Source organism: Dipodomys merriami, unplaced genomic scaffold, assembly GCF_024711535.1.
Source record: "Dipodomys merriami isolate MVZ:Mamm:240054 unplaced genomic scaffold, mDipMer1.0.p SCAF_17, whole genome shotgun sequence".
NCBI lineage: Eukaryota > Metazoa > Chordata > Mammalia > Rodentia > Heteromyidae > Dipodomys > Dipodomys merriami.
Window position 1 is genome coordinate 21430305 of NW_027203048.1, and position 25822 is coordinate 21456126.

At 40.7% G+C, this 25822-nt stretch overlaps 1 protein-coding gene across 4 annotated transcripts in view; it reads left to right on the forward strand.

Annotated features, from left to right (window-relative positions):
• Positions 1-22573, forward strand: part of Eml4 (EMAP like 4) — a 122936-nt gene extending 100363 nt beyond the window's left edge. For all 4 annotated transcript variants that reach the window (XM_070025467.1, XM_070025468.1, XM_070025469.1 and 1 more), the window contains 6 exons: positions 5395-5483; positions 8509-8606; positions 14023-14110; positions 14647-14745; positions 18927-19057; positions 19837-22573. In XM_070025467.1, coding sequence (XP_069881568.1) covers positions 5395-5483; positions 8509-8606; positions 14023-14110; positions 14647-14745; positions 18927-19057; positions 19837-20304 — 973 coding nt within the window. In that variant the 3' untranslated portion in view covers positions 20305-22573. The remainder of the gene's footprint in view (positions 1-5394; positions 5484-8508; positions 8607-14022; positions 14111-14646; positions 14746-18926; positions 19058-19836) is intronic.
• The last annotated feature ends 3249 nt before the right edge of the window (positions 22574-25822 follow it).

Sequence of the window (25822 nt, forward strand, 5' to 3'; positions counted from 1 at the left end):
AAAAAAAAAAAAAAAAAAAAAAAAAAAAAGATGTCATGATATATTAACAACAGCTAAGACTTTCTCCTTTATGTTTCCTATGTAATTTGGTGCTTATTTAGTGAGAGAGATAGAGAGAGAGAGAGAGAGAGAGAGAGAGAGAGAGAGTGTGTGTGTGTGTGTGTGTGTGTGTGTGTGTGTGTTTTCTGGGGCTTAAACTCAGCCTGGTCGCTGTAGCCCATGGATACTCGTTTATGAGTGAGTGTGTGTATTGCTTGCTTGCTCGCTCACTTGCTCGCTGGCTCGCTCACACTCAGGGCCTGGTTGGCTATAGCCTATGGGTACTCAAGTTCATGAGTGAGCCTGTGTGTGTTTGGGCTAGGGAGGGTTGGTTGGTTCTGGGGCTTGACCTCAGGGCCTGGTTGCCTTCCCTGAGCTTTTGTGCTCAAGACTAGGACTCTACCAACTCTCTACCACTTCAGTCATAGCTCCACTTCCAGCTGTTTGGTGACTAATTGGCAATAAGAGTCTCACAGACATTTCCTGCCCAGGCTGCCTTTGAACCAAGATCCTCAGATCTTAGTCTCCTGAGTAGAGAGTATCACAGATGTGAGCCACTGGTACCCAACTGCAAAATATTTTTGAATGTCACTAACATGAATCTCTCTAGGCTCTGACTTACTTGAACTCCTCTTCTCCTGTTCTTCTATTTGCAAAGCACTATACCTGGTACAACAAATATTACAAAGAAAGTAAATCATAACCTACTTAGATTATAACCTACAGAAAAGCACAAAGCATCTCAGGTTAATAGATGAATGTTACTTAAAATAAATGGGCACTAATTCTTAGAGACCAGCAGAAATTACTTGTGAGTCTGAGTAATCAGAGAAAACATCTCAGAGGTGGGATCAGGTTTTGATGGAAAACTTGGATCCTGAAAAGGCAAGGAAAAAAAGGGGGCACATATCAAACAGGGGGATAGATAAAGAAAATGTAGGAAACTCTAAGCATACCATATTTGAGTACTAGAACATTCCCTGAAGGCTTCTTGGTACCTCAACAGTGGAATCCAAACTTTAGCCTAGCCTTTAAATCTCTTTCTCTAAATGGAAGTGGTGGCACATGACTATAATTCTAGCACTCAGAAGGCTGAGGTAGGAAGATGGAAATTTTGAGGCCATCCTAGACTACATAGTTGGGATCCTTTCTTTTATTTTGTTTGTTGTTATTTTAGTAGTTGTACAGAGGGGTTACAATTCTGTAAGTCAGGTTATAAGTACGATGTTTCTTGGACAGTGTGAGTCTTAAAAAAAATACAAGGGGCTGGGAAGGTGGCTCAGTGGTAGACCGCTTGCCTTGCATGCCTGAGGCCCTGGGTTCGATTCCTCAGCACCACATAAGCAAAAAGAAAAAAGCCAGAAGTGGCGCTGTGGCTCAAGTGGTAGAGCGCTAGCCTTGAGCTGAAGAGCTGAGGGACAGCACCCAGGCCCAGAGTTCAGGCCTCACAACCGGACCCCAAAAAAAATTTTAAAAAATACAAACAAAAAAAAACCCCAAACACCCCAAAACTTCCTCTTAACCACTACAACTAGATACACTAAATATATTCATTCCAGCCATTTTTATAAGGTTCTTGGGGCGGGGAGGGAGGGGGGAAACTCGAACTCAGGGCCTGATACTGTCCCTTAGCCTTTTTTGCTCAAGGCTAGTACTCTGCCCTTCTGGCTTTTTGATAGTGAGAGGGAAGAGTGTCACAGTTTTTCCTGCTCCAGTTAGCTTCTAACTGTGATTCTTGAGTCTGTAACCAGGATTGTAGGCATGAGCCACTAGCACACAGCTTCTTGGGGGGGGGGGGGGAGGGAGGCGGTCCAGTCGTGGGGCTTGAACTCTGGGCCTGAGCGCTGTCCCTCAGCTCTTCAGCTCAAGGCTAGTGCTCTACCACTTGAGCCACAGCGCCACTTCCAGCTTTTTTCTTTTTGCTTATGCGGTGCTAAGGTATTGAACCCAGGGCCTCATGCATGCAAGGCAAGCAGTCTACCCGTGAACCACCTTCCTCATCCTACCCATGGTACTTTTAACTGTTTACCATATTGGGAGTTCATTCTGTTTTCCCAATCAACTCCAGACTTGTTGGTTTTCTTTCTTCTCAGGATCCCTAAATGTTAGTGAATATGAAATATAAAGAGACCTTTTCATGATATTACTCATCTCCAGTATGAATGCTGAAAAACACAAAGGTCAAAAGCTCTGCCTTAGTTCGGCCACTAATTTATTGGTTGAGGACTCATCAGGATATCAGTGTTCTAATTGGAAAATAAGATGCTTGAGTTAGGCTTTTATTCCTGTTTTGGAATTTACTTTTTGTGCCAGTTTTGGGGCTTGAACTCTGGGCCTCATACTCTCACTTGGCATTTTCCACTCATCATACCACTTGAGAGCAGTATTTCCACTTTTAGCTTTTTGCTGGTTAATTGGAATTAGAGTCTTGCAGATTGTCTGACCAGGCTGACTTTAAACCTCAGTCCTCAGATCTCAGCCTCCTAGTTAGCTAGGATTAGTCAGATACTTGCCTTTTTCCCCCTTTCTTCATAACTGCTATCTCTATTCAATGAATAGGTTTCTACACATATACCAACAGGTACTCTGGGGTTTTACTATTCTCAAAGGGAGTTTCTAAAACAATTAAATAGATGCACTTCTCCTAGAAAGACTGGAAATGGTCTTAAAGCAGTATCAATTGGGGCTTTTCCAAAATAGAATTAACTTTTAAATGCATAAGAGAATATGATAAAATGTCCATATACCCATCAAAAATTAGAAGCCTGATAGAGTGCCTTTTTTTTCCAATGATTATTTAGTGTGTATGTTATTTTAGTTGGAATATTATTAGGTTCCCTTTCTGAAAAGATAGTCACTTCATATCTGCCTTGGCATTTCTTGGCACAGAGGAATTTTACATGGCCAGCCATAAAACTTGATTCAAGCACCTAACCTTTTTAGAAGAAACTGATAATCTGTGGGTGTTGTCCAGTTGCAATGAAGTGTTTCTTATGCCCCTTTTGACAAGTTAAAATGATAAGAAAACATGTAGCATATGGTTTCAAAGTACAAGTTTACAACTGATTGGCCTTTAAACAAATACTCATGCATAGAGGCAATTTCTCTTACCTGAGTAGATGATAAGATGTACGGATTACGTTAACTGCTTAAAAGTTTGAGTCTGTAGCTCGAAAACTTACTGAAGTTTACTTGTGAATATATTTTAGAAAGGATTCTATTGATGGGTAAAGAGTAGGGATCATGTAGTTTTTAAATCTTCTAGAAATCATTAAGGCATGCTCACCAGCATCACTAAGCTTTTTTAATTCTTTCAAGTTCTTCCTAGTCTTCTAAATAGTGGGGATTAGCTTAGTAGTAGAGTGCTTTCCTAGCATATTCAAGGCTCTAGGTTTAATTAATTTAATAAGGGAGAAGTTGCCTTTTTCGAAATACTAGTCACAATGCTTCAAAACTTGGCTTTTGTCATGTTCAAGGCTAATTATAAATTAGCAAATGTAAGTCTTTGACCTCAAACTCCAGTACACCAATTTGTTTATCCTTTCTACGCATATAATACCTACTATGATGTAGGTACTATTCAATTTTAATTTCTTTCCCACTAGGTAGGCATGCTGTCTGTAACCTGCTTTTTGCTCATGTGTGCAACCTTCAGTTGTCTATCATTAGTGTTCATCTTTGCTGTGATCTTTTCTTTATTTTTATCTTTTGTCAGTCATGGGGCGTGAACTCTGGGCCTGGGCGTTGTTCCTCAGCTCTTAAGCTCAAGGCGAGCGCTCTACCACTTGAGCTACAGTGCCACTTCCGGTTTTCTGGTGGTTTATTTGGAGAAAGGGGTCTCACGGTTTTTGCTGCCCTGGCTGGCTTTGAACCGTTATCCTCAGATCTCAGCCACCTGAGTAGCTGGGATTACAGGCGTGAGCCACCAGTGCCCGGCTGCTGTGATCTTTTGAAGCATTTATCCTTTCTTTAAAGTGCTCTTTGACAAAGCTCTGAAGATAGTTATTTATAACATATTTGATTTAAGTCATTTTTGCCTCTAGAACGCGTTTGCATTTTTTACTTTTCCTGTGAGTATAAATGAAAAGTTACCAGAGACTATGGAGCTTTCATGTATTTGTATATGGTTGTTGGAGTACTGCTATTCTCTGGCACCTCCATCTACCTCCCTGCTCTACGGGGAACTATAGAGCTGTCACTCCTACCCATATCCTACATCTTCTCTGAAGATTTTCCTATGCTCTACAATACTTAGTGACACTGAGATGACTAATCATTCTTTTTTTACTTGGCTCATTTCCTTTTTCCAATCTCTGGTATAATCTTCAAGAATACCATCCCTGTTGTCTTATTTTTTCTCTTAAGCCTTCCCCCCTCTCCTCCCTGGGGATCTGCTACAAGGGCCACTAGAGCTTGAAGTCCCAGACTAAGCTATTGCTCAGCTTTTTTGCTCAAGGCTAGTACTATATTTATTCTCTTGAGCCACATCTCCACTTCTGGTTTTTTGCTGGAGATGAGTCTCTAGAATGTCGTATAGGATGGCTTTGAACCATAATTCTCAAATCTCATTCTCCTGAGTAGGATTACAGGAGTGTGCCACTGACTCCCAGCTTTAAGCCCTTTTTTAAAATTTATTAGATTACATTATACAGGTGGGGGTATCACTGTTACATTTCCACAATCTCATCCCTCTATCACTCTTGGTCTTATTTTTCTATTTAAACAATACCTAACAGAAAGACGGTTGGCATTTAGTGAATACCAAGTTGAAGTGAGAACAGGAATAGATGCTCACTGTTCATTTAGACTGTAACTAGTGGCATTTTACAAAATTAATTCATCCTTCCTTGGAAGAAACATATTGTACTTAAAATACAATTGTTAGCTGGGTGGTAGCTCAAGCCTTTAATCCTAACTATCTCAGGAGGCCGAGATCTGAGAATTACAGTTGAAAGCCAGCCTGGCAGGAAAATTCAGGAGACTCATCTTCAGTTAATTACCAAAAAAAGCTGGTAGTGGAGCTGTGGCTCAAATAGTAGAGCACCAGCCTTGAGCACAAAAGCTCAGGTACAGTCAGTGCCTATGCCCTGAGTTCAAGCTCCAGGACAAGCACAAAATTTAAAATAAGAAAAAAAGATTATTGTTGAAATTTTTTTCATGTATTTATTGTTATCATAAAGGTGGTGTACGGAGGGGTTACAGTTACATTGTCAGGTAAAGAGTACATTTCTTTTTGAACAGTGTCACCCTTTCCCTCACTTTCCCAGTGGAATTTCTTAAAAATGGCCAAAAGGTCAGCAGCCTTTTTTTTTTCTATTAATGTTGGAATCTGAAGATTTTCTTACTTCTTAACAGGTGGTTTGTTCTGGATGCAGAAACCAGAGATCTAGTTTCTATCCACACGGATGGAAATGAGCAGCTCTCCGTGATGCGATACTCAATAGGTAGGCAGATTTACTCCCCGCCAGCCTGGTACTCACAGCACTTTACTGTAATTGTGTATTTTCACTTCTAATGAAGTAGATTCCTTTTTTCTTCACTCTCTAGAGTTGTACAGTATTGAAAATGTATTTCTCTGGACATCAGGTTAATTGCTGGAAACAAAAAGATAGGCTGAAGTTAAACAATATCCAAAGTCATCAAACATTATTTTAGAATGAATTATTACAACAGCATTTGCCAATTGAAAACAAAATAAATTTCAATCAATATCGCTCTCCCACCATAGGATTATACATATTTAGGATCTTAACCAGTAGCTGGTCATGCTACTTTTCCCTTATCATTCCAGCCACTACTGGAAGTCTAAAATAGATGGTTTGTAGTTCAGGCTAAATAAAGAAATCCTTTCTAAAAAATAACCAGCACAAAAAAGGACTAGATGTAGGCTGGGAAGGTGGCTCAGTGGTAGAACACTTGCCTTGCATGCTTGAGGCCCTGGGTTTGATTCCTCAGCACCACATAAGTAAAAAGAAAAAAGCTGGAAGTGGCATTGTGGCTCAAGTGGTAGAGGGCTAGCCTTGAGCTGAAGAGCTGAGGGAAAGCGGCTAGGCCCAGAGTTCAGGCCCCACGACTGGACCCAAAAAAAAAGGACTAGATGTTTGGCTCCATAGTAGAGTACCTGCTTAGCAAGCATGAGCCCTCAAGTTAAAACTGTGATACCACCAAAAAGAGAGAATGTGTAAGGAGTAGGGATGTATGTGATAGAGTGCTTGCCTACTGTATCTAAGGCCCTGGATACAATCTCTTGCACCATAAAAAAGAGAACCAGGGGCTGGGAATGTGGCTTAGTGGTAGAGTGCCTAGCATGCATGAAGCCCTGGGTTTGATTCCTCAATACTACATAAAAACAGCCAGAAGTGGTGCTGTGGCTCAAGTGGGTAGTGCTAGCCTTGAGCACAGAGGGGCTCAAGGTCAGAGCCTATGCCCTAAGTTCAAGCACCAGGACTGGGAAAAGAGAGAGAAAAAAGAGAGTCAACTACAATGGCTTAAACTTGCAATCCCAGCTAGTTGAGAGGCAGAAATCGGGAGGATCATGGTTTGAAGCTATCCTGGGCAAAAAGTTAGTGTGAGAAGCCGGGCACCAGTGGCTCACACCTGTAATCCTAGCTACTCAGAAGGCTGAGATCTGAGGACCATGGTTCAAAGCCTGGGCAGGAAAGACCGTGAGACTCTTATCTCCAGTTAACCACCAAAAACTGGAAGTGGTGCTATGGCTCAAGTGGTAGAGTTCTCACATTGAGCTGAAGAGCTTGGGGACAGCACCCAGGTGCCCCACGACCAAAAAAAACCCAAAAAAAACATTAGTTGAGACTTCCATATAAACAAGCTAGTTATAATGGTATGTATTTATTATCTCAATTATACAGGAAGCATAGATAGTAGGATTGCAGTCAAAGGCCAGCCCAAGCAAAAAGCACAGACCCACCTGTTAAAGACAAATGCTTGCCCTGCAAATATACAACTGGTCCAGAGTTAAAGCCCCTTAGTATAGTCAGGGAGATAGGGAGGGAGAAGGAGAAAAATAATCATGTTAAAAATATACAAGTATTTTGGCCTTTAACTCCTGTTACATTGTTTTTGGTCACATTGATTTGCTAATTAGATAAAATACCAGTACATTTATAAGAATTATATTTTTCATTAAAATAGCATCATTTACCTTTGACCTTATCATTTGTTCAAAGTATTATCTCCCAAATACTTTTTCCTTTTACTGATATGGTTTTTATTTATACCATTCTTTCCTAAAGTTAGTCTGATATTTTCTTACATTTAAGAAGTTTTTGTCGAGCTGAGAAGGTGGCTCAGTGGTAGAGCACTTGCCTTGCCTGCATGAGGCCCTGGGTTCGATTCCTCCACACCACATAAGCAGAAAAAAAAGCCGGAAGTGGCACTGTGGCTCATGTGGTAGAGCGCTAGCCTTGAGCTGAAGAGCTGAGGGACAGTGCCCTGGTCCAGAGTTCAGGCCCACCACCAGACCTCCCCCCACCACCACCAAAAAAAAAAGAGAAGTTTTTGTCTTGTTTTTACTTATATGGGGCTTAAAATCAAGGCCTCACTAACAACGGTGTTTTGCCACTTGAGCCACCGCCAGCCCAGCATTTTGGAGGTGGAGTCTCCAACTAACTTTTCTGCCTAGACTGGCTTCAAACACCAATTTTCTATGTCTCAGCCTCCTAAGTAGTTAGGACTTTCAAGTATGAGCTACTGGTGCCAAGCATTGTCTTGATTTTATGGTTCTAGGGATTGAATCCAAGGCCTTGCACATGCTAGGCAAATGCTCTACCATTGAACCTCATCCCCAGCCTTGAAATTACATTTTTATGGTTGTTGGCTTAAGACCAAAAGGATCTTTTTTTTTTATTGCTTCTTGGTTGCTTCAGAAGAAGCACTAAATAATTGAATAAAGAAAGTGCTCCAAGCTGTAAACCTAGTCATCCTAACGCAGCATATTATGGTGTATTTTTCTTCATCTGTTTTATAATTATGAAGTAACAAATAGCCACTGTGAAGTAGCAGTTAAATCTAAAGATCAGTGAATTTTCTTGGCCATTTTTCACATACTTATTAGCACAGTGTTAGTGGAAGAAACTGCAAAAGATAACCTAGTCCTTTCCCAAAAGAGCCTACACAATAACTGAGATCATGTGTGCTCAATGAGCTAAGCAGCTATGCATCAAGCTTGCCAAGGGGGGGAGGGAGGGAGGGGGGTGTAACCATTTAAGACCAGCTTTTAGCTAACTATGATGAAAGAAGAGTTAATGGCCTGTGAGCATCTCCAAGGAAAGCTCCATTGGGCTGTTTGGTTTTAATGTATCCTGAGTGATATATTCGTTTGTAAAATGCCAAATAACAGTTAAATTACCAATCTTTAAGTTTGCAAAACACTTAATATAGGTCTACTAAAGTAAAAGTAAATTTCTAGACTTCTTCCTCTAGTAAACACTTTCTCCTGTTTCATTCTAGATGGTACCTTTCTGGCTGTAGGATCTCATGACAACTTTATTTACCTCTATGTGGTTTCAGAAAATGGAAGAAAATATAGCAGATATGGAAAGTGCACTGTAAGTAGTGAAGTAAAAGAAGGTGTAAAGTGGAAAATTTTACTTCTGCTAAAGAGAGAATTAAGTGTTTACAGTGATACAACTATTGTTTTGAAGTGTTAGTTGTTTTAAACTTTAATTTTAAAACTGAGACTACCTGACGTAAAAACATTGTAGTTCCCACTGTGTTCTGGAAATGTAGCTCCTTTTGCTGAGAGCTTGATATTTGACTAGTTTTATGATAGTTTCTTAAAGTGGTTTTGCACTTTGCAAAGAATATTTTTATTATCTTCAAGTAGCTATGTAAAGGAGTTACAGTGCAACATGTCCATTTGTGAGTACAGTCCATTTTGATCACTATAGTTTTTAAAAAAAAACAAACAGGGAGTGGGAAATAAAAGGCCTCTGACTTATAATCTCACTGTTGTCTATCTCTGTCCATCCTTGACACTCTACCTTTTATCATTTCTCTGCCTCTAAAAATATTATCTTAGCTGGGTATGGTGATGTAATCCACACTTAAGATTCGTAAAGATCCTGAGTTTGAGGCTTTGAGTTCAAGTCCTAGTGCCTGTGCACATGCACACATACACACAAATTATTTCTCAGAAACATATACATCTCACAGTAAGCAAAATAAGCTTCAATTTGAGTCTGAAATTTATCTTGCTTACTAGGTACAGATTAAGTATTCATTATCCACAATAATTAAGACCAGGTATGTTTCAGATTTTAGTCTTGGATTTGTGAATATTTACATGTTCATAATATGTGTTAAGGATGAGATTTGAGTCAGCACATGAAAGTCATGTGTTTCCTGTATACTTTATATGTAGCCTGAAGATAATTTCATACAATATTTTTATGCACCTGCATTTTGACCCACTTATCACCAGCAAAAAAAAAATATGAATCAGTTATTAGTTGATTAATTATTAACAATCATTAATATATTAAGTTCATCTTTTAATCTGTTCATTACCTTAATGTTTATAATACGGACTGTTTAGTTTAATATCAAGCTTTTCAACTGTAAGGATTTTTTTGGTCGGTTGTGAACTCTGAGCCTGGGTGAACTCTGGGCCCCTCAGTTCTTCAGCTTGAGGCTAGCGCTCTACCACTTTGAACCACAGCACCACTTCCAGTTTTCTGGTGGTTAATTGGAAATAAGAGTCTCACAAAGTTTCCTGCCTGAGCTGGCTTTGAACCACAATCCTCAGAACTCAGCCTCCTGAGTAAGATTACTGGCATGAGCCACTAGTACCCAACTGGATTTTTTTTGGATTATTGAAATTTACCCTGCCTGACTCCAAATTTTTAATTATTTTTAATTGCAATGCTGTAGCAAACACAAAAGGAAGGCTTCTATATATCAAATGTGATTTAAGTCTGTGGGATCTCAGTTTTATACGTGGTAGCACTATTGTTGAGTTCTTGGCTCAACCCTCATTTTACAGATGAAGAAAATGAGTTTCAAAAAAAAAAACCAAAAAACCAGTTATCTAGCATTGGTCACTTAGAAGTGACCACAGGGCCAGATCTCAGACATAGGCAGTTTTTCACCTCTTAGTAGAGCAAACTTTGCAGTGCATGACAACCATAAGATTTTCAACATGTGTATTACTGTATTATGCTATTATACTACCACTGATCCAGGGAAGAAACAGAGCAATGTGTGACATTTGATCATCAGAATGACCTTGGAAATCTTGGGAAATGGAAAATTGATCAATTGCATGAAACTTGTCCTCCTATTTAATTACACAGCTTTTATCTTTAATAAGTGTTTAAAAGCATTATATTTAGATACCCTTAGGAACTGTTTGTGTTTGTTGTGCTGTTGGAGGCTATAATGAAAGGCCCTGGCTACATAATCCAGCTTTTCTAATTATCTTCTGTTTGATACTTTGCTTCCAGCTGTCACTTTTCTTTGCTATGTTCTTTCACCAACTGGTCATACAGTTTTCTTAATCTCTTGTCTGCTATTAAAGAGGATATGAAAGACTAGGGAACTGGCTTTGCCACCATTAGTTTGTGATTCTAGGCAAGTTAACGTCTCTGAATTACTTTTATTATATTAAAATTAAAGATGATGATATTGTATCCTGATTGACTTAGTTTCCATTGTTTTAATCTGTACCTGGCTGGTAACAAAATGGTTATGTGTTTGATTCATTTTTATGTACTTTTTAGCGGTCCCCAAAAATCTTAGCACAATAGATAAGTATGTAAATTTGTAGTGATAGTATAAAAGCACTATTAGAAAATAGGAAATATGTAAGTAAGATTTTTGGCCAGGGGGGATTTTGGTTATTTGGGGGGGGGGAGTGTAAAGTCAGTAATTCTGTACCTAGAAATCTCCAAGAAAGTAAACCATTAAACTAATACCAGATTTCATTAGAATCCAGTGTTAGTGTAACAAGAATTATATACAGTATCCTAGTGACTTAAATTTAGGATAGGACATGGTCTCATTTAAAAGAGGTGTTTTCAGAGCTGAGAATGTAGCTCAGTGGTAGAGTACTTACCTACATATATACCTCTGACACTGGGATGAGCCCCAGAATTTAAAAAGGAATTTTTTTTAAGTTAGCTGGGTACCAGTCACTCATGCCTATATTCGTAGCTACTCAAGAGGCTGAGATCTGAGGATTCCAGTTCAAAGCCAGCCTGGGCAGGAAAGTCCATGACACTCTTCAATTAACCATCAGAAAACCAGCAGTGGTACACTGTAGCTCAGAGTGGTAGAGCTTTAGCCTTGAATGAAAAAGCTCAGGGACAGTGCCCAGGCCCTGAGTTTAAGCCCTGCAATCAATAACAAAAAATAATTATGAATATTTAGAATCTTTTCTGCTTCATCTTATTATGTTGTTTTGTTCCTTAGTATCATAATATGTTCCCACATCAACCAAGTGCTGGTAGCTCACACCTGTAATCCTAGCTACTCAGGAGGCTGAAATCTGAGAATCACAGTTCCGATCCAGCCCAGGCAGAAAAGTCCATGAGACCTTTTTTTTTTTTCCCCCCGGTCATGGGGCTTGAACTCTGGGCCTGGGTGCTGTATCTTAGCTCTTCAGCTCAAGATAAGCACTGTAGCACTTGAGCCACAGAGCCATTTCCAGTTTTCTGGTGCTTTATTGGAGACAAGAGTCTCATGAACTTTTCCTGTCCAGGCTAGGTTTGGACCGCGATCTTCAGATCTCAGCCCCCTGAGTAGCTAGTATTACAGACATGAGCACTGGCACCCAGCTCCATGAGACTCTTAATCTCCAATTAACCACCAGAAAACCAAAAGGGACACTGTAGCTCAAAGTGGTAAAGCACTAGCCATGAGCAAAAGAACTCAGGGATAGCACCCAGGCCCTGAGTTCAAGCCCCATGGCCAACCAAAAAACAAACAATAATGCTGACACATCTCTGATCATCTCATCACAGTTTCAAGAAGAAAATAAGAACAAGAAATAAGCCGGGCGCTGGTGGCTCACGCCTACAATCCTAGCTACTCAGGAGGCTGAGATCTGAGGATCGCAGTTCAAAGCCAGCCCAGGCAGGAGAGACCGTGAGACTCCTATCTCCAATAAACCACCAGAAAACCGGAAGTGGCGCTGTAGCTCAAGTGGTAGAGCGCTCGCCTTGAGCTGAAGAGCTGAGGGACAGCGCCCAGGCCCAGAGTTCAAGCCCACGACCAACAAAAAAAAAAAAGAACAAGAAGTAAAAGGCACTTCTGCCAGCCACTAAGTGAATTCTCTTAAATGTTTTCTGGAAGTTCACGGAATGGCTCCTGCCACTCATAGCAGCACATGCCATTGAAAACACAGTATTTTAACTGGATAGCCAACAAAAAGTGACCAGAATAGAATAGAAACAGCCAGTCTCACTCACAGTCAATAGGTTAATATCCATCTTCCTCAAAAGAGCAAAATATTTTTAAGATGTCAAGAGCAAAATCTCATTCACAATAGCAGTAAAAACTGTAGGGACTTTAAACTTAGCCTCAGAAGCACAGCAAATCACATGAAACATTGCTGAAAGACAAACAGAGAACTAGAAGAATAGAAATGTGACATGTCTAGCTAGATGAAACAGTAAGGAGATCTCTCTTTGAACTATTCTCTAAATTAAATGTAATCTTACATTTTTACCATGATGTTTATGAGGTTGATGAAGTTCCAAAGCCTATCTGAAATTTACATGCTACATTAGATTGAGAATGGGAAGATAGATGGAAACAACAGCACAGAAAAAGACATGTGTCTTTTGTGAAGATATTTCAAATTTGTAGAAAAAAGAATAGACTGCTCCCTGCTAACACTCCTGAAGAGCAGTGACTGGCCACAAAAATGTTATGAACAGAATGTTTTTTTACATGTAATGCAGTAGTTTCCTGGGAGCACTGGCCACGTGTCATCTAATTAGAAACCACAGATGCCCATGCAGCACTGATTCAGAACAGTGTTCCTCATTGCTGGAAGTTCTGCAGTATGGCCCAGCTGAGGATAGTGAGGGAACACCTAGATATCTGCTCAGGAAAAAAGGACCACTAAATCCAGACCTTGGTATTTTTTGTTTTCTAACTCTCCAGGTAATTTTTTTTTTTGGGGGGGGGTCCGGTTGTGGGGCCTGAACTCTGGGTCTATGCACTGTCCCTCAGCTCTTTAGCTCAAGGCTAGTGCTCTACCACTTGAGCCACAGCGCCACTTCCGGCTTTTTTCTTTTTGCTTATGTGGTGCTGAGGAATTGAACCCAGGGCCTCATGTATGCAAGGCAAGCGCTCTACCACTGAGCCAACTTCCCAGCCCCTCCAGGTAATTTTAAATTAGCTGTAAACTTCTGATATTTAAGATGGTGACCTCAAGTAGAGTTGACAAATTGTAATTTTGGCTGCTTAACTTGTGAGTGTTTTTGTGATTGCACCATTAGGCCACAATGGCAGTCATAAATGTGCAGCTTAGAATGGCTTTATATTTCTTTTCAAGAGGTGTATCAGATTTTGCTCCCAACCGTGTGCCCATGGGGTAAAGTTTGAGGCTATTTCATACATGCAGTCCCTCTAATAAATAGGATGCCAGTAGCATGAAATTGCCTAGAGAATGAGATCTGTTTCAGTATCTACTAAGATATTCTAGGAAATCTCTCACAGAGGTGGTAGGTACTTGTTTATGTATCTAGGCCAAGAAGCCTGCAGGATTCTCCCAGGTTCCAGGTGTTCTATAGTGGTGCAACCCCTGTAATTTGCCGTCCTGCCAACTGCATACCTGCAATGTTGGCTTCTAGCAAGACAGTAAAAAGGAACTGAGGGCCTGCTGTGGACCTGTTCAGTTTTATAGGCTACAATACTGTTCCCTGTTCTCAAGCTGAGAAACTGCTACATTAGCTAATTATTAAACTTCTATCATTCAAGACTAATTGCTTCCTCACTAATCTGTTTTTCCCCTAGGGACATTCCAGCTACATCACACACCTTGACTGGTCCCCAGACAACAAGCATATAATGTCTAACTCTGGAGACTATGAGATTTTGTACTGTAAGTATGAATAATTATATAGGGGCTCAGATGTGTCAATCAGGGGCTAATACCCAGGCTGTGTGGAATTTGAATTGTGCAGCGAATGCTTGCTGGCCTCTAACTTGACAAAGTACATGTTACTTAGAGCTAAGTAACAAATGTCTCACATGTGGTTCACATCTCCAAGACAGTTATGAATTAATTTAATGGTGTAGAATTGAAGGCACATACAGTAATAAGAACTCACTCATTGAGATGGATGTCACTCTGAATGGGTTTTCATTTAGCAGCTTTTCCTGGAGTCAGGGAAGCGTATTATGGATGAGCAGTTATGCTGTTTAGAGGGGGGGGGGAAACTTCCACAAAAAACAATTTGTAGTTTCATAAAATCCTGTTAAGGTAAACATTTTCTTTTCCTTTTTAAATGTGTCTTAATGTTTTTCAGTGTATGGATTATAAATACAAGTAGACGTGGCTAGTTTGAATCGAGATGCACTTTCAAATACATTTGTACACAAGCACTGTGATTATACCTCCTGTTTCTAAATTTAAAGGGAACATTAAAGATGGCTGCAAACTAATCAGGAATCGATCAGAATGTAAGGACATTGATTGGACAACATACACCTGTGTGCTAGGCTTTCAAGTCTTCGGTAAGAACATGATGCCCAGTATAAAAAGGTGGTTTGTGAAGTTTTTCTGTATATTATGTTTATTGGTGTAAACTTACAAATGACAGATAATCTGTGTGCATTCTTTTCTTGATGAGAAAGTTTAACTCAAGGCTGTGTGCTTGAAGGGCACGTGCTCTACCAGTTGAGCCATACCTTCAGCTGAATTGACCAAGATCCTCCCATTGACACTTTCCACATAGCTAGGATAGGTGTCCATGCCACCACACCCAGCTTTGTGCCCATTCGTAGAGGTTATTGGTTACTGTCATGTTGCCAATACAGTATTTTTTTATTGGCCGAACTCTGTGTCTTTGGTCCTCAGTAAATGTGAAGGACAATTAAAAGGAAGGTACTTTCAACATAGCAGTGTAGTTTGCCTTCCTGTTTTTTTCCTTGGAACTGAAAATTGAAAGCCTGGCTTGGTGGTACATATCTGTAATCCCAGCAGTAGAGAAACTGAAAGAGGAGGATTTAGAGTTAAGGAAGGTTAAAGTTAAGGCTCCCCAAAGAAACCAGTAGCCATTAGCGGTCACTGTTCATCTCTCCCTCTACCCACTCAACTCTAAACTAACAGGCACTAATCTTTCTCTGTCAATTTTCCTGTTCTGAATAGCGTTAGTATTAGCATACAGTATTTGATCCATTAAAACTGGTTTCTTCATGCATGCGTAATGACTATTTCACAGTAAGTGCTTTTATGTCCCACTTCAATTCTGCCCTTGTAAGAAATAAGAAGTATGGGGTCAGAAAATAGAACAAACTCCTAGGTCAAAATCAGAAAGAGCACATAATAAGCCTCCATTATGCAATTGTTATATAAATAAAGCTACATTTATCTAGAGCCAAACATTCACTTTTATAGAGCCATAATGTAAGTAAATATCTTCAAAGAAGCTACTTTTCAGAAGAGTGAAACACAATTTAGAAACATTTATAAATACCTGAAATCTAAATCCATACAATTATATAATGTAAAGAGGACCCTAAATTAAATGCAGAGTAAGTTCTACAAACATCTGTGCAGTATGTCTTAACTCTCAGGATACTAGGAAACAAACACAGGGAATCAAAGCAGAGGTGAGATTGATCATGATATGTTTGAGCTCTTCAGTGTGTTGTGGTCTGGAGGTTTTGTTACCTCCAAGACTCATCTGTTGAAAGCCTAACCTCAGTATCTGGAGATTTGGTCTTTCTGAGTTGGTAACAGTTAGATGAGGTCATCAGGATAGACTTATGATGGAATCAGGGCTCTTTTAAGAAGATGAAATACTAGATCCTCCTCTCTTCTCCTCCCCACCTTCTCCTCCCCTTTCTTCAAGTACATGCCAGAAGGAAAGACTCTATGAGGATACTGGAGAAGAAGCCTACTTTCCCAAGAACTGAACCACTAGCACCTTGATCCATTAACTGTGAATATAAATACTTGTTGTTGATGCGCCCCCCCCCCAAAAAAAAAAAAAAACCTGGTTTCTTTCATTTAGCATTTAGCGATCCATGTTGTAACATGCTTCAAATACTTCAGTAGCCAAATGGTATTGTTTTACATTGTTACTCTAGTCATCAGTTGACAAACACTTCTTAGCTACAATAAGTAATGCTGCTGTGAACAATGATGTACAAAGGGATTTTTTAAAGACATCTTTCCATTTCTTTAGAGTTTATAACAATAATTATTAAGTGTAAGGGTAACTGCATGTTTCATGAACTGCCAGACTATTTTCAAAGTCACTAAAATGAACAGTTTACATTCCCACTAGCAGTGTGTGAAGCCTCCAATGTCTTCATGTCCCTGCATGTGGATGTTCAGTTGCCCCAAAATTACTTGTCAAAATACAAAGGCTCTATATATGGTAGGGCTTGAACTCTGGGCCCGGATGCAGTCCCTTAACTCTTCAGCTCAAGGCAAATGCTCTACCACTTGAGCTACAGCGCCACTTCCGGTTTTCTGGTGGCTAATTGGAGATAAGAGTCTCACATACTTTCCTGCCCAGGCTGGCTTTGAACTGCAATCCTCAGATCTCAGCTTCCTGAGTAGCTTGGATTACAGGCATGAGCCACCAGCGCCCAGCTACAAAGGCATTCTTAAGACAGGGTCGCCGGGTGCTGGTGGCTCACGCCTATAATCCTAGCTACTCAGGAAGCTGAGATCTGAGGATTGCAGTTCAAAGCCAGCCCGGGCAGGAAAGATCGTGAAACTCCTATCTCCAATAAACCACTAGAAAACCAGAAGTGGTGCTGTGGCTCAAGTGGTAGAGTGCTTGGCTTAAGCTAAAGAGCTGAGGGACAGCGCCCAGGCCCAGAGTTCAAGCCCCACGACCGACCAAAAAGAAGAAAAGACAGGGTCTTCACTTAGGTTGGCCTCCTGTCTCAGCCTCCAAAGTGCTGCAGTTATAGGTGTATTCCACTATCCATGCTGTAAAGGTATTTTTAGTAGACATTACTTAAACATACAATTTGGGGATTATTTCTAATCTGGTGGTGTCCTTAAGCCATTCTTCATCTTGAGATACCTTTCTGAAGGGTTTCAAGATATATAGCAAAGTTGAAGTGCCTAGGCCTGGTGGAGCACACCTGATTCTCAACACTGGAGACGCTGAAGCATGAAGAGGCAAGGTGAGGTGAGCCTTGGCTACATAGAGAGACCCTGTCTCGAAGAAGAAAAATAAGTTAAAACAATAAAACCTTGTTTTGTAAACTTTTTTGGGGGGGGTATCGGTCGTGGGGCTTGAACTCTGGGCCTGGGCACTGTCCCTCAGCTCTTTAGCTTAAGGCAAGCACTCTACCACTTGAGCCAGAGCGCCACTTCCAGTTTTCTGGTGGGTTTTTTGGAGAGAAGAGTCTCACAGACTTTCCTGCCCAGGCTGGCTTTGAACTGCAATCCTCAGATCTCAGCCTCCTGAGTAGCTAGGATTACAGGCATGAGCCACCAGTGCCTGGCTTGTAAACAGTTTTTAAAAGATGGTATACTTGATAACAGAAATGCTGGATATTGATGTAATATCAATACCCAAAATACTGTATGCCTCTTTACTGACTGAAATTGGGCTGTTCTCCACCTCATCACAATAATCATCTCTTTATATTGTGGACGTTAGAAAACTATATCCATTATTGTAAACACAGGTGCTGTCAAGGTGTGGAAACCTAATAAGAAATTTAAAACAGTCCATAAACAATTTAATTATTCCAGGTAATATTCAAATAGTAGCTTGTAACTTTTCTGGGGGTGTTTTGTTTTGAGGATTTTTTGTTTTTGTTGTTTTTTGTTTTTTTCCCAGTACTGGGTTTTAGATTTAGGGTGCTTGCTAAGGAGGACCTCTACTACTTGAGCCATATCCAGTCCCTAAGGTCTTATGTTTTTGCCAGGCCTTGGTCTCAGACCATTATCCTATAGCTTCTTAGTTATTTTAGAGAGACAGTAATTATTTACTATTAAGAAATAGCTATCAAGAAGTGTTTGGGCTTATTTTTGCCAAATTTGCAAGTTATTCTTTGAAGTAGTACTCAGTATAAGAAACCAACATCTTCACCCTCAAATATTCCATGTTGTTTTGTTTTTGAACTCTGTCCCTGAGCTTTTTGTACACAAAGCTGGTGCTCTACTTCTGCCTTTTTGCTAGTTAATTGGGGAAAAGCTGCTCATGGACTTTCTTAGCCTTGGCTGTTTCAAAGCTTAATTCTCAACCTTAGCCTCCTAAGAAGCTTACAGGTGTGAGTCAAAGGTTCGATAGTTATAATCTAGCCTAATGTGTTCATTTATATTGAGCATGCTCATCAGTTGCTACAATGCCTCACAATAATTATATTAGATATATCTTTCTATTGGACATAAATGTTTCAAGAAAAGTATGGGATAGCATGCTAGACAAAAAAAAATGTCTGCCTGATAAAGGAACTTAAGAATTCACTTTGCGGCTCTGCTGGGACTCAGGGTCCAGGCATGTGATTTTTATATCTTGCTATACAAAGTAACTGGTAACTGTTTCTTTAACCTGGAGTTTGAAAAGGAAAAGCTTGAAGTGTATCAAGCATTTAAAAAGTTTGTTAGCACCCCCTGCTGGTCACTACTGAATACTGTTGGCCTAAATTTCCCATCAAGCTGTTAGGATATTCCATTTTACATTTTTAGGCTAATTTTTCCACACTATATGTTTCCCTAGGTGTCTGGCCAGAAGGATCCGATGGGACAGACATCAATGCATTGGTGCGATCCCACAACAGAAAAGTGATAGCTGTTGCTGATGACTTTTGTAAAGTCCATCTGTTCCAGTACCCCTGCTCCAAAGCGAAGGTGAACACAGCTTCATAGAAACCAGTGTTGTAGGACCTTTTCTTTGGGGCTTATTTTGTGTTGTATTTTGTGGTATTAAATATGTCTTGAGATTAATACTAAAGTGTACAGTGGAGAATCCAGGCAGATTCTGTTTCCTTCTCCAGTTGTATCCAGTGAGGTTTTACTCCTTGTTTATGATCAAGTGGGTTTTTTACTCTGATACTTTTGGCACTTTAAAATAATACCCCTCCCCTTTTTTTCCCCCAGTCCTGGGGCTTGAACTCAGGGCCTGGGCACTGTCCCTGAGCTTTTTTTGCTCAAGGCTAGCACTCTACCACTTGAGCCACAACACCATTTCTGGCTTTTTCTGTTTGTGTGGTACTGAGGAATCAAACCCAGGGCTTCATGCATGGCTAGGCAAGGAGTTCCTTGTACCATGAAGCCACATTCCCAGCCCACAAATAATACCATTTTTTAAATTACCTGTTATCCTGCCAGTCTAGTAAATTATCCCCTAGCCATTCCAAGAGTAGTTGCCAAGCTCTGACAAGTATACTACCTGACTTCCAGGAGAGGTGAACTCTTATTTTTAAACATAAAATGTGAAAGTGCAGATGTCCAGTTGTTTTATTCTTCCTTGTATATAAAAAAGGTGTTAATTTTTGGATTTACTGGCTTGAAGCTTTGGTTTGGAAATACCTGTTTTATAAGCAAAGTTCTCTCCTATACCTAGTCAAATTGTTGTCCTCAGGCCTGTAAAGGACGAATCTAATCTTCCTGTCTGATTTGTTTTATAGGCTCCCAGTCACAAGTATAGTGCCCACAGCAGCCATGTTACCAATGTCAGTTTTACTCATAATGACAGTCACCTGATTTCAACTGGTGGAAAAGACATGAGCATCATTCAGTGGAAACTTGTCGAAAAGTTGCCTTTGCCCCAGAATGATATCATGGCAGATTCTTCTCTGACTAGAGTCCCCATTTCTTCCTCTGAAAGTGTCATCCAGTCCAGTGCTTCTCCAACACCTTCCCAGCCCCCACATGAGACAGTTGAAGAAGAGAGTAGGGTAAGCAATTCTCCCACACTTCTGGAGAATAGCTTGGATCAGACTGTGGAGCAGAGCGAAGACCACAGTGAGGAGCAGAGTGAGGAGGGCAGCGAGGACCTCGGTGAGCCTGTTGATGAAGAGCCAGCCAGTGAGGTCAGTGAGCAGCAAGTGGAAGCGCTTTCTGAAGACCAGCAAGATGTTCCACCTATGTTGTAAGATCCTGGTTGCTGCTGACTCCTCGCTCCTTCGGCTGCCTGTGATTTGTGATATGATTGAGATAGCAGAGCATCACCACTGACTCCACACCACTGTTTTCCAGTTTGTTTCAACAGTTTTACCTTCAGTCTCTCAGATAGAGCCAACCTAAAGGTTCAGTTTAACCAAACTGAAACATTATGTCTCAGAAATCACTGTCTGTATAAGTGGTCTGGTATAAATACTGGAAACAAAAATAGCGGTTATATTGATTTTTGAAAATAAACCCCCTTATTAACGGAATGTGTTTCTTCAGGAACAACAAGAGGCATCGCAAACACGGTTACACATCTACTGGCTCAGATGGCCACTTTTTCCCTGATGCAGGGGGGAAAAAAACCAAAACAAAAATGGGGGGAAATGTGTTTATAGTGGGATATTCTCCCACCCCAAATGTGTAATGTGTTTATAGTGGGATATCCTCCCACCCCAAATGTGTAATGGAGATTTTTAATTAAAGAAAACCTCAGTATTGCCAAGTAAAATGGCGTTGCCTTCTTGAATAATAACGCCATTTCTTTATACTAGCAGTAGATGTGCAGATGTGCTAGTTAGTCTACTATGTGGGTGCTGCCCTTCTAAGTTATATCAAGGAGCAGTCCTTAATTTCTATGCGCAAACCTGTTTTATCCTAGAATTAAGACAGCATTGGTGTGTTGAAGAGCTTTTAATGTATACTGAACCATTGATACTCAGAAATGGTAAATTCCTGTAAGTCCTTTACTAGCCTAAACATTCTGTAATGTTTGGCCTTCAAGTGAATGAAAGAAACATGCCTTTAAAACTAAACTATAATAATTACCTGGCTAATTTTAGCTTAGCTTTCATCATTTGCTCCCTCTATAGAAGGACAGTAGGTTTGTTTAAGTAGTTGAATTGGTGCTTGAAATTCATTGGTTCACTTGTCGTTTTTATACAAATTAATTATATGGAGGGATGATATTCAGCAAATTCTTTTTTACAGAAGTGTGAATAGTAATTTTTTTATAAATTGCAAACTTTACATATTTGCTATATGATTGGTAATTTTTTCTGATGGAGTTGCTATACACCTTGTTGCTAGCTTTTATTTGGGAAGATGGGTGTTTAGGGGCTTTTTGTTCCTTTTAGTTTTGTCAACTATGTTTTTTTCTTAAGTACATGTTTCCTATTTTAAAATAATTACTGACAAATACACATTTCCTATATATTTGTTTATACTTTGATTACATTTTTTTATTTTTAACTTGCTGCATTGTTTTGATACTTTTTTGGGGGGTTGTATCATGTGTAGAAACTTTGGATGAGTTCAGAAGTCTTAAGTATGCAAGCGTTTACGTGATTGTGCCATTCCAAAGTGCATCAGAACTGTCATTCCCTTCTAGTATCTTCTCAGGAGTAATACATATCAGGTATTTCACCATCATTTGGTAATATGAAAACTCCAGTGAACTCCCAAGGACACGTACAGCATTTATAATCACACTCACGTGGGGAGGGCGGGGAGGGGGGGTGAAGGGGTGAGTAGGGATACTCTGGGTTTGTGTGTGTCTCTAGGGAAGAAGATACACACCACATCAAAAATACTCAGTGTAGATCTCTGTGTATAGATACATGTCTTTGTCTGTCTCTTTCCTTTTGTTTACAACTTTTAGGGAAAAAAAATGAAAAACAAAAAAAAGAAAACCTCAAAATTGTTCTCTTCAAAAGAAGAGACATAAATTCCAAACAAACCTGACTTTTCAGTATGTTCTGCCCACAGCCCTCAGAGCACCTGAGTATCGGGCATCTATGGCTATCTGTTAGTGGTGGGATTCAACCATCAGGTCAGCATGTGCTGCTCGATCCCCGCAAGGAAAATGCCAGGAGGTGACCAAGCAAGCCTAGAAGTGCATGTCCTTTGGAACCCGGGGAGACAGCTCTCCATGCTACGCAGGGAGTTTATTTGGGGACATCTGTCACCTTCAGGGTTGCCATGTACAATGAGATTTATAATCATGATACTCTTGGGTGGTAGTTTCCAAAGACACTACTAATATGCAGAACGCTCCAGCTGGCTAATGCTGGCAACTACTGTTTAATGGTCAGTTAAATCTGTGATAATGGTTGGAAGTAGGCGGGGTTATGAAATCGTAGATGTTTAGAAAAACTTGTGAATGAAAATGAATCCAAGTGTTTCATGTGAAGATGTTGAGCCATTTCTATCATGCATTCCTGTGTCATGGCAGAAAATTTTGAAGATTAAAAACAAATAATCAAAATACTTCTGTGTCTCTTTATGTGTCCTAACTCTCCTGTTTCATACTATTAGTTTCCATGACTCTCCAGTTGTCAGAAGATGTGGCAATTCAGAAGGAAATTTTATCAGCTGCCTATTGCTGAGGATAAGATCACTCTAGTGGGAACAAACCACCTTATAACAATGGAGGAAATTACTTGTAGTTTATTTTCTCACCTGGCAGAAGAATGACTTGGTTTTAATATCTTTCACATCTCTAATGTTTAACCATGGATAATGCTGGTGATCCTGGTTACCTGCCTGACGTGGCCTCTCCCAGTGTTGGCCTTCAGGAAATTCTTAGCAGGCCCCACCACCCTGCTTCCTTCTCTGTACTTAGTGTATCACAATCATAACTTAATGGCACATTGAAAAATAAGAGTCCTCCATATATTCTCCAGTTTAACAATCAGGGAAATGAGGATGTCTTGATAATTCCCGTCCACACAAGACTGCTCATGAGATGCTGCCCTGAGTTGAAGTACCTTTTTCACTGATTCTGGTGGAGATTCTGGGCAGTTTACTTTTCACCAACTTGAGCATGTCACACTCTGCCACTGGCCAAGTGCTATTTCCTCTCTGTTCATTACCCATCCCACACTCCATAACCAGCTCGCGGGCTGAGCTGGCCCCATGCTTCAACAGTGGACTTTGATCTTTCTCCTTTTCCTTTCCACAGTGTGGTCCTGTCACCATGAAATATTTTTCCTAGGAAGCCATCACATGGCATATGCTGATGATTAAATACCTCAGTGGGCACAGGCAAACTTGGCTCCACAGGTCGACTTCAACTACTGACTGCTTTTACTCGCAGAATGTAAAATAAAGTGGGTGCTGTAAGAGAAGGCCTCGGAGAAAAGACAGCTTCTATAAATAAAACTCCCAAGTCTGCAGATCTGGTCATCCCATATGATTGAACACACAGGCACTAAGCCAGTTGACATCCGACATTGAGGGAGGTCTCAGGATTCTGCCTTATGCACAGATTCACTCCCTACAGGAGTAAGGCCTTGGCAAACCATGGGTTGGGGTGACTGGTAACCCAGGGAGAAGCTGGCTTTCCTCTCCCCTTGTCTACAGCAGAGCTGTTTCAGTTACCATAACAGATGTCCACATGTCTTTCATCTTTTCATTATTTAGAAACTATTTCTATACTCAAACCCACATGGATAAGACCTTACATATTTAATATGATGTTACCACCCCAAGTGAAAAAAAAATTTACTGTTTGTAAACCAATATGGTTATTCATTTCTGTATAATACTGACTGGACTACTTTTTCCAAAGTTGACAGCACAGCTAAAGTTTCCAAAAATTCAAATGATGCATGTGTATGTGTACATCTATCATTTGCATTATATTCTGCAGTCCTCAGCAAAATTAGACATGCAGCACACTCAATGTAAAAGGGAAAGGTTTAAAAAAAAAAATGCATCTGAGTTCTGTTACTGCTGTCGTATTCAAAGCCAGCCCAGGCAGGGAACTCTGTGAGACTCGTCTCCAATTAACCACCAAAAAAGAAAAAAAAAAAAAAACGGAGTGGAACTATGGCTCAAGTGGTAAAGTATTGCTAGCCTTGAGCAAATTAAAAAAGAAGAAATGGTATTGGATAACAACAAAGCCTTGAGTTCAAGCCCCAATATTGGCACACACAAAAAAAGTGACATTTCAGATTAAGGCTAACTAACCTGTACATGGCAACTCCTGTGGCAAGTGCCTTTAGGAGTTAACACTGATGCTGGCTGACGCTGCTGAGCTGCTCCTTCCCGCTGGCTTTGCTTCTCTGACCTGGGAGGCTGACCTCTGCCCCTTCCAGAAACCCTCTCCTGCCAACAACTCAGGTGCTGCAGCCATCCAAGCCCCCTGGTCTTGGGCACAGAGTCACCTCCCATGCCCACAATTAGTAAAATGAAGGAGGAAATAGTGTCTGCTGGGGCAGTCACCTCTTTTCCCTGAAGCTAACAGCTCCCCAGCAGCACTGCCAAATTCATTTTCATGTGACTGATCTGACCATTTGCTGCCTTGAATAGCTCATCACCAAAATCATTAGCAACAACGTTTTCCAGCCTTTGACATTTCCAGTTAGAAGATGAATTCATTCTGGGCTGGGCTGGGAATCCCCTTGTTAGGAGAGCTGTTGTGTGTGATCCAGTGCCATCCCCATCTCCCAGAGAGCCCAGTTCTGGGGCCAATGCAGCCAGCCCCAAGTCCCATTCATGACCAGCCCATGCAACCACGGGACCTCACTGAGGGACACCATAGTTGTTTTAGCTTGCGTTAATTCTGCTGTTCTCCTTAAGGATAACATCACATAACAGCATTTCTTAGAATGAACATGCTGTATTGGCTACAGTGGGAACAGATTTCACTTCAGGAATGACTGGTGGATGGAGACAAGGCTAGGTACTGTCTGCCCACTGGGAGCTCTGTGAAGGCCTAGCCTCAGTGGAGCACAAAGGAGGAAATCAGCCCCTCCAATCAGGGTGCGTGGAAGGCCTCCTGATCTCAGGCTGGGACCTCCATCACAAGGAAGCCTCTGGCTGGGCTGGGAGACAGATTGTTAGCAAAGCCAAGAAAGCCTGCAGGTGGCTACATTAATAACCTGCCATTCACAGGAGCCAAACTGAAGTGGTTTCTATGGGGAACTCGTGTTAAAATAGAAGGAAGGGCTGCTTTAATTAAATCATAGTAGTCGATTACATCTTTTATTAAGCATTGCCATATTTACACACAGAGTTGCCTGAGCAGGCACTGAGTAAACCACAGATATAGACAGACAGACCTTCTCACTGCTGGCAGTTTGGGGAAGCAGAGTTCAGTCACCTGGGCTGGGATCATAGCCATGTCTCCTTAGTGCATTTAGTGGTGGGTCTGTTTGGTGCCAATCCTTCACCCAGTATCATTAGGGACACACACTGGGGGAGAACATGGGGAGCAGTCTGGCAGCAGAGCCTCCAAGATACCAGGCCCCAGGCTCTTCTGGCTTCTTTCTTCCCTTCTGGCCCCCTTCCATGGCTTTCTTTTCTCTGAATTAAAAAAAAAATTATGACAAAGTTCAGAAATCTCAGAATATTTGTATACACCCAATATATACATCCATGAAACCACCACCAAAGACAGAGAAGGGTCCTGAGCAGAGTCCTAGAGCACAGGGTGACCTCTGGTCTGACCTCCACTCCCAGAGGTACTGAAGCCTGGCTCCAACTGCACAGAAACCCAAT